General features: G+C 55.4%; 1 protein-coding gene across 3 annotated transcripts in view; it reads right to left on the reverse strand.

The window, feature by feature from the left end:
* The window catches only part of AGO2 (argonaute RISC catalytic component 2), a 109349-nt gene extending 100669 nt beyond the window's left edge, over nt 1-8680 (reverse strand). Inside the window, exon 1 of one of the 3 annotated variants that reach the window (XM_027598832.2) lies at nt 8567-8680. In XM_027598832.2, coding sequence (XP_027454633.1) covers nt 8567-8588 — 22 coding nt within the window. In that variant the 5' untranslated portion in view covers nt 8589-8680. The remainder of the gene's footprint in view (nt 1-8566) is intronic. The other 2 variants (XM_027598826.2, XM_027598840.2) reach the window with 2 other exon arrangements.
* Between the last annotated feature and the right edge of the window lie 381 nt (nt 8681-9061).

Below are 9061 nucleotides of genomic sequence, written 5' to 3' on the forward strand. Positions count from 1 at the left end.
ACTGCCTACAGCTCAAGGTTAAGTTGTAATTACCAGTCACCGGTGCTCTGAGACACCTTCCCAGTCTAACTCGATGTTCTTGCAGTGAGCCATGTGCTTGAACATTTCACGAACGGCACGCTTCTTGAAGCAGCCGCACGCATAAGGAACAAAGCCTCCCCAGCAGTGTCCCCCCCGTCCCCAGTCGCTGACGCGGCCACTCTAGGGTCCCCACATAGAAACTACAAGCAGAAAATTGCGTTTGGGTTCCACCCGGTTGTGACCGGACGCATGGCTTAGAGACAGAGCCTGGTGCTTTGTCAGCATCACTCCTGTCTATGGGACCAGGCGAGGCGGGTCCCCAACTACCGTGAGCCCTCGTGAGCAGGCTTCATCCCCACACCGCATTAGACTTGGGGCCCTTCTGAGGGATGCTGACAGGGACACTAGCTCAGAGCACCAAGGCCGAGCTTTCATTTCCCTGGTACTGAGCCCCACGAGGCAGCCAAGAACACCAGGCACCCGGCAGAGGATGTTTATCAGGGACGTGGTTTTTTTAAAATGTTTTCTTATCCCTCACCGCTTGCAAGGAGAAGACCCAGAGGTCAACCAAGGAGAGGAAGGGCAAGATCGGAGCTCGGGCACCCACCCACAGGGGCTCTGGTGCTCAGCAGACAAGGATACACTGACACAGTAGAAACAGTAATAGTTAGCAGGCGCCTTCCGTGCACCCAGCGAGCACCGTAGCAAGCCATTGCAATCTGCCTGCGTTATCTCGTCTGATCAAAGCACCTCCACCATCAGGTGCTCATTCTCCATATGAGGAGGACACGGAGGTTCAGCCAGGATGCAAGTGAGGTTGGCCCGACGTGGAGCCTGTGCCCTGGGTTTGTCATGGCCCGGGGGGGGGGGGGGGACCACGATGCCACAGTGACACTAACAAGCCCCAGGGTCTGCAGGCACCTTGGCCCCCAGCCTCTGTCCAGAGTTCTCACTCTCTGCACATCTTCCTTGGCTTTCTCCCCACCTTTCACTAGTATTTCTCTATCAATTCCTTTGTTTCTACAGAGGAACAAAGGTTGCCCGGCCTGCTAGCCATAAGGCCCGGGGAGTCACCTCTTCTGGAGCCTGGTCCTTCTCGCGCCCTGCCCAGCCCCCTGCACGTGGACAGGACCCTGCTCCAAGGAGGACGGTGCCAAGGACGTGAGTGCAAATGCTTTCGGGGCCAGAGGGTCGGTCACCACCTGTAACTGAGGCGAAGAAGCAGCCATCCAGTTGTGTCAAATGCCCTCCCACCTTCGTACCCTGCATAAGCTTGGTTAAAGCAAGATCGACCCGAGGGGCCTGACCGTGTGGTGAACAAGCTCCCACTGGAGGGCCTCCCCCCATCGAGTTCATGAAGCACCCCCACTTAGTCCTCAACCCTGTGGACGGGCCCACCAGGCTCAAGCTCCCCCACAAACAAATGAACAAGACATTGTACACAAAATTCCCAGTGGTTGTATTATTCTGCTTTGAGTCAAAGCTGACAAGTTTCTCAAATGGCTCTGACCTATGGAACCCCAGTATTCTGACCTTTTATGTGTCAACTCTTAAGTACCAGAGTTCAGAGCCAAAACACCCAGAATAACTTGAAAAACGACCCAGTGCTGCCCCTCAGGTGACTGCCCCAGATGACCCTCGAGATGGGTCTGAGTTACAGTGAAAGACATTCAGGGGAGGAACCACCTTGATCCCTGCGTCTGGCTGGTTTTAAGGCTCCCTATAGTTCTGGGTGTGCTGCTATGGGTTCTTAACGACGGAAACAGAACAGTTTTCACTGGGAACTTACTGAAGCCTCCAGAAGTAACCCTTCCAAGTCTTCTGTCCCAGCTCTAAGCAAAGGTGTGATAGGCTGTATTCAAAGCAACACGGAACCGTGCGGGGCAGCTCAAGGAAGGAGGGGCCTTCATGAATCAGACCTGGCAGCTTTATCAGAAAAGGGAGCCACAGATAGGTAAGCCTGACTTGTTCTGGTCAATCACAAAGTCCGCTTTGGAGCCTCCACACTTTCGCCTCCCAGAAACATGGGCCCAGGGCCAGCAAGCCCACTCTCTTCACATTTCTCTCACTGGTAATGAAGATGCTCCTGGGTCCTGAGCTAGGCTCATTTTTATCTCCTCTCCCAGCCCCACTCCTCACATCAGCGGGTCTCAAACCCCGTATACCAAGGCAACCACCTGGGACATTTGCAAATTTTAATTTCCAGGATCTTCGGGTGATTCTTCAACCAGCTGTTAGGCTAGAGAAGTGGGGCTCACTCCCCCAGGGTCCCCAGCTCCCACTCACTGAGCCCCAGCTGTGGGCAGGCCCATGAGGCCGCTCCCCCCTTGGCCCTCAGCGCTGTCCTCCACCTCACTGAGGCCTTCCAGCCCCCTTCCCCAGGGCCCCGCTCAGTCTCAACATGTCCAAATGCCACGTGTGACTCTCTTCCCCACAGCCTGCCGGTCTCCTATCATGTCGTACTTTTGCTGACATTGTCATCATCTGCCCATAACAAAGCTAGATGTAGTGATGCCCCGCTGGGTGTCTCTCCAGAGGTTCACCAATGTGGTCACGAGACGGGGATGCAGCCGGCTCCCCAACCACCACCTGTGGATGCTTCCTTTGGGCGGGCTCTGCGCGGTGTGCTCATTCACGCCTTCTGAACTTCCTGCCCGGCAAGAGGGCAGGGCCAGACCACGGTGCAAATCCACACCCACCCTCACTTGAGAGTGAAGATCCAGCCCAGGGCTACTCAGCACATCTCACTCTGTCCTCTCTGAGGACAGTGAGGTCAGGGCTCTTAGCCTCATTTTCCGGGTGTGCAAACAGAGGCTTAGAAAAATGACACAGCTGGCCACAGTTTCGGAGCGAAGAAGGGGTAGTTGGGGGCCCAGATACCAGCAGATGTCACCGAGTAAGTGGACCCCGTCTAGTAAGTACAGACGCCAAGATCCAAACCCGGGCCCAAGCTCACGTTCAGAGGGGACCCCAGGGGGCCTGTCCATCACTCCACCAAAGCCATCCCACCCGGGGTGGGGGGGGGGGCACCACGGTCTCAGGCTCTGACCACCTGCCTACAATTCCCCTTTCCCACTTCCACATACTGTCCCCCACGCTGCCGCCAAGACCCCTCTTCTCTTTTTTTAAGATCTATTTATTTATTTTACAGAGAGAGAGCTGGAGAGCGTGCTCACAGGAGCGGGGGGAGGGGCAGAGGGCGAAGGAGAGAAGCAGACTCCCCCATGAGCGTGGAGCCCAATCCCACAACTGAGCTCAGGACCTGAGCCAAAATCAAGAGTCAGATGCTTAACCGCCTGAGCCCTCTGGGCGCCCCACAAAGCCCCTCTTCGCTTGCAGTGCTGTCAGAATCAGCAAAGCTGTGGGTGGGCTGACGCACCTTCCTTGTCACGTGCACGTGGCCCCTGGGCCCTCACGTACAGGGTTCCCAGGGATCTCTGGCTCCTTCCTCAGCCCCAGCCATGGCAGAAGTCAGCAGAGGGGAGACACGAGGGGCCCGAAGCCAGCCAGGCCCAATGCCCTGCTTACGGATGAAGAAACTGAGACGCGGGACACCTCAAGGCTGGCGCCAATGACAATCCCTGTCCACTGCTTGAGCTGTGACTTGAGGGAAGTAAAAGGAAGATTAAAAGGTGGGGCTTTCAAGTTCTAGCAGGCGGGTGGGCTGGAGCGGAGGGGGCGCTGCCTCCAGCCTGCAGCTAGCGATGGAAAAATCAGTGGCCATCTCTCCAAGACCAGGCCTGCATCCTTCAGACCTTAGGAGGATTTCAGTAAGAGAAAAGCCACTGAAGAATGACACAAATTTAAAATAAGTGAGCCCACGGGGCCTGGCTAGCTCAGTTGGCAGAGCATGCAGACTCTTAATCTCCGGGTCATGAGTTCGAGCACCATGTTGCATGTAGATCTTTAAAATAAATAAATAAAATGTTTAAGCCCTTTATTTTTGAGCCAATCTACAAGCCCAAGATGTAAGAAATGCTTTGAGTCTGGGAGACATCCATCCTGATTCGCCCAGGCAGCCCTGGGGCATGCCTGTTGTCTCAGGGAAATAATTAGGAGCCACCCCGCCACCCTGGTTCACTTACAAAAGTTTCCAGGGTAGACAATAAACTGTCCGGTCACCCAGGGTACAGCTCTATTGAAAGATAAATTAGAATGGCACAGGTGTTTGGTCATGAAGAGTAAGGACCCAGAGACCAATCAGTGGTTTCAGGTTTTTAAACTTTGAGAGAGAAAAGCAGGGGAAAAAAATTAGAACAGTGTACCTTAGTGATATTTAAACTGGCTAGAGCGCCCACGGCCACGGCGCCACACTTGGGGTCATCCACAGAGGACGAGGTGACAAAGCTGGGGGCAGAGCCAAGAAGTCTGGAGAAATGGTCAGGAGCAAACATAGAAGGTGACTGAGGAGATCTCCCCACCTCACACTGCAGAGGCCCTACCCAAACCTGGGGAAGAGACATCCCCACCTTCTCTGAAGATGCACAAATGCAACACGCTTCACAAGTACCATCCATGTTTTCTATACATCCTAAAACATCCCTTCTGCCCAGAACAAGATTCTTCTGCAACGGAAACTTCCAGATGCACAGGGGTCTGCCTACAAACACTGCTTAAGATAAATGTGTCAGAATTAAAATCACAGGCAACTGGGTCTCCAACCAGCCTTATTCAACAAAACAGAGGCATCCTGAACAACAGGGCTCTTTTTAGAAAACGGGAGAGGGGGGATAAACATACTCTGAAGAAAAGGGATTTTAAAGATTAAGTGTCTCCAGCCAGTCCACAGCAGGGGGACGGGCGGGGGAGGGGTGCTAGCTTTAAAGTCCAGATTAAAGGGCCCCAAAAGACACAAAACCAAATTTATGTGTGAACTTTTATTAAAATCCACAATCCAACACAACCCACTGTAAACACACTTCTGAGATAACAAGAGAACTTGACTATGGACTGTTGTGAAATGGCACTGGGTTTGCCCTATTCTTTAGGCAGGGTCCTTAAGTATTTGGGGTGAAATGACAGATCTGGAAATGGCTTTCGAGTATCTCCGCAAAGCAAAAGGGGAAAAGGGGAAAACATCTGAAGCCAACGCAGATCATCTCGATAGCTGCTGAGGCTTGGTGATGGAAAAACGGGCGGATATCGTACTCGTCACTCAAACTATTTCACAATAGACACTATTAAAAAAACTCAAGTGTTACACTTTGAACACCCACAGTAATGATTCATGAAACAAAAACATATTTTACCAGACACACGTAACACTCATTACAAAGAATAAACCGGACTGACATTGTTCCAAGTTGTGACACTGAAATTTGAAGGTAACGAGAAATAATACCCTGCTTCTGAAAACCAGACAGGTTTGAGGAGTTGAAGTTTTTCCATCTTGTTTTCCTACACACTTATTTACAGTTAGTTTCTTCAAGGTCTGTAACAACAGATCCGCACCGTCTGGCCTGCAGCAGCCTCACCAGGACCGAGGGACGTCTGCTGTATGGCAAACGCACACCGTCACTGGCAACCAGGACAGAGCCCCGCTGATAACTGGGGTGGGGGGAGACGTGGGGAGCAGGAGGAACCCAATGGCACCAGAAACCAGGCAGAGAGCCAGTTATTCTCAAAGTCACAATCCAGGTTAAATACCTCTCAAACAAGACTTCTAGGTCACAAAAGTTACTTTGTAGCAATGCCCAGAGGGCTGTAAGTCACAGTAGCTTGAGCACTATAAAACCAAAGAAACAATCCCCTTAGAACAGGATCCCTCGGACATAGTAAGATCTTTAAGTCGTTCAACATCAACAACAACGACAAACTCAGCTGTGCATCTCTGAAGGTTCAGGGTCATCACTGGAGAACCCACCTGAACCACCAACTCTTTGAAATAGTTAAAAAAAACGAAGAAGTAGTTACATAACAAACCTCAGAGCACAAACACTAATTCACATATGTAATAGCATTTATCACGAGCATAACATTTACCTACTGTGAGCTCTACCTTTTGACTTAATTTACTTAGTAAGTTGCTTAATAAGTGTATTAAAATTGGAAGTAGCAAAATGATTTGTGATTTTTCTACAATCCAGACTGCACAATTTCATGATTCTAAATTAGGAAATGTAACATTAAAAAGTGTTTCATTGAAGAAACTACTCCAAAAGTTCAAGCCAAATTAAAAGCCTTAGTATGTAGAATAAAACTGAACTGCACACAGCCTTATAATTACAGCACACTCACAGAGCCTGAAATTTGGGTTTGTTCCCATCGCGCCATTAGCTAAGAACTATCCTACAGACCCATTTATTTTTCTTCAACCAAAGCTGTCCAATTCCAGGGCAGGTTTGTCGGTGAACCATGGGGCCCTCTCCCCACCACGCCACAATGCAGAGGCCCACAGCAGAGCAAGATTCTTCCAAAAGGTGTTAGGGGCCAGAAAGGAGCCTGGAGATCCAGAGGGCTACAGGTTTTGGAAAATGAAAGGCAAGAAAAACAGCCCCGTGCAGAGCACACAGCTCAGGGTAAGCAGTGCTTCCCAAAGCTCTCATTTCAATTATACCTGAGCGCACGCGCACACCAGTCCAGTCTAGATGTAACAGGTACTTCTGACTGTGGGTCAAGGTCAAAAGGACCGGAGACCACCTCTTTAAGGAGAGTGTACAGAGTCAGCTTGGGATCAGACAGATCGTCCTAATGCTCACCGGCCATATGACCTTGGCAAGGTTCTTAACCTACGGGAGCCTCTGTTGTCTATCTTCAAAATGAACATCACCAATTCAGCGAGCCATCCTATGGATTTATTAACTTGAGACACAACACAAAGCTTGACCTTCCTCAAGGTTCCTTACTTTTTCGGGGCCTTCAACTTTTAAACTGAAGATCTGAAAAAAAAAAAGCCACGTTGTATTGGCTAACACTACAGTGGCTCCTGGGAGAGCCTCACTCGGCTAGGTGAGGGGCTACCCTGCCATTCCATGCGGGGTGGGGAAGGGAGGGAAACCGACTGCCCAGGGTCTCAAGAAGCCGAATTGGCCCTCAGGACTGTGCCAACAGAGCCCAGGGCCCTTCCCCACCAGACCTGAGTAACCTCCCAGGTGCAGTATTAAAACCATTCTTCAATCAAACTACCAAGAGCCTGGAAGGGCTTAAAAGTTGGTCTCACTCAGCCTTGGAGCAGCTTTCAAATTAAGTGACCATCAGAAAAAAAGACACTCAGAATTCACAAGGCATAGAGCTGTTTGTGAACAGACACAGCAGTGAGGGACCAGGTCAAGGAACCTGAGTGGATCGAGAGGGGGCTTCCAGACGCCCTCACTTGGAGCAAATCTGGCACAGGTCAAGCCGGGGCCCCATCAGCATGGGGCCGTGCAGGGCCAGGCCCGGGAGGACGCCGAGCAACGGGGCCAGGGCCGAGGCTGGTGCCTGCAGGGCCCGCAGCCGGCTGCAGCCTGGCGGACAAAGGGGACGGGCAATGCCCTGTCCAAGTGGCAGGGCCAGCGGGAAATTTAGGAGCCACGTGCCTGGCGGGAGAAGGAAAAAAGCTTTACAACACTTGACCATTTTCTTGGCCCAGCACCTCAGCCGCCCTTCCACGGCACAGTTAAAACAAGGGGGGGAATGCGTTACTCCTTTAAGTTTTTTAGAACTTTTCCAAAGAAAGAGAGCGGACTAGTAAGAAGGGGTGCTAAGGGAATCAACACATCTCCTCACCGTCTTCTAGTAAATTGTAAAAGGCAATTAGCACTTGAATAAGGAGCCGGCGTGTCTGGAATGAAAATGAGACGCACGCAGCTTTAGGGTTTTAAGGTGCCGCTTCCCGTCCCTCTCAGTCTACAGTCCTAACTACCAACAGGAATTGGCCAAAATTCAGCATTTCCAGACTTTCCTTCAGAGAAGGGGCCGCAGAAGTGCTGGCAAAGAGAAAAACGAAACTGAGTGCGCTCCAGGCTCGCCGGGCTCGGTCTGGCGCCGGAGCCGCGCGGCCCCGGCCCCCGCCGTCCGCACCCCGAGCTCGGCGCCACCGGGCCCGAACCCCCTCCGGCGCTTAGAGCCGGACCGGCCCCGCCATCCCCGCCGGCCCCGCGGGGCGCAGCGGGGCCGGGCGCAGGAGGCCGCCCGGGCCGGGCGGCGGGCGAGGCGGCGGGCGCGGGCCTCGGGCCTACACGCGGGCCGCGCGGCCCCGGCCCCGGGCTCCGGCTCCACCCGCGGGGCTCAGGGCGCGGGAAGGGCCCAGGCCGCGCGGGGCGCCCCGACGACTCGGGGCCCGAGGAGGCCCGGGGCTGCGCGCCCGCGGTGGGCCGAGGCAACGGCCGCCGGCCGGGTCCCGCCGGCCTTCCCCCGGGGGCCCCCCGCCGCCGCCGCCGCCCGCCCCGGGGCCCCTCCCCAGCCCCGGCCTCGCCCCCCCCACACCCCCGCCCGCCGCCGCCGCCGCCGCCGCCGCCCACCCCCCCGGCCCGCGCCCCCCGCCCGCCAACCGCCCGCCAACCGCCGCCGGCGCCGCGGGGACGAGCGCGAGCGGCCGGGCCGGCGCCCGCGCGCGAGGACTCACCGGGGCCGGCTCCCGAGTACATGGTGGCGCCGCCGAGGGGCTCCGGGGCCGAGGGGCGGCCGCGCGCGCGCGCCACGGGCCCCGACGCCGCGAGCCGGGAGGGAGCCGCCGGCCGCACGATCCGCCCCGGCGCGGCCGCCTAGCCAAACAGGTTTACCCGACGCGGCCGGGGCGGCGGGCGGAGGCGGCGGGCGGGCGGGCGGGCGGGGGGGGAGGAGGAGGGAGGGGCGAAAGAGAGAGGGAGGGGAGGAGGGAGGGGCGAAAGAGGGAGGGAGGGGAGGAGGGAGGGGAGGAGGGAGGGGAGGAGGGAGGGGAGGAGGGAGGGGAGGAGGGAGGGGAGGAGGGAGGGGCGAAAGAGAGAGGGAGGGGAGGAGAGAGGGGAGGAAGCGGAGGAGGGAGGGGCGGAGAAGAGGGGAAGGAGGGGGGAGGGGAGAGGGGAGGAGGAGCGGGGTCGGCGCGCTGGCGGCCGGGAGCCCGGCGCGGGGCGGGAACGGG

Source organism: Zalophus californianus, chromosome 4 (assembly GCF_009762305.2).
Source record: "Zalophus californianus isolate mZalCal1 chromosome 4, mZalCal1.pri.v2, whole genome shotgun sequence".
In the NCBI taxonomy this organism is placed as follows: domain Eukaryota; kingdom Metazoa; phylum Chordata; class Mammalia; order Carnivora; family Otariidae; genus Zalophus; species Zalophus californianus.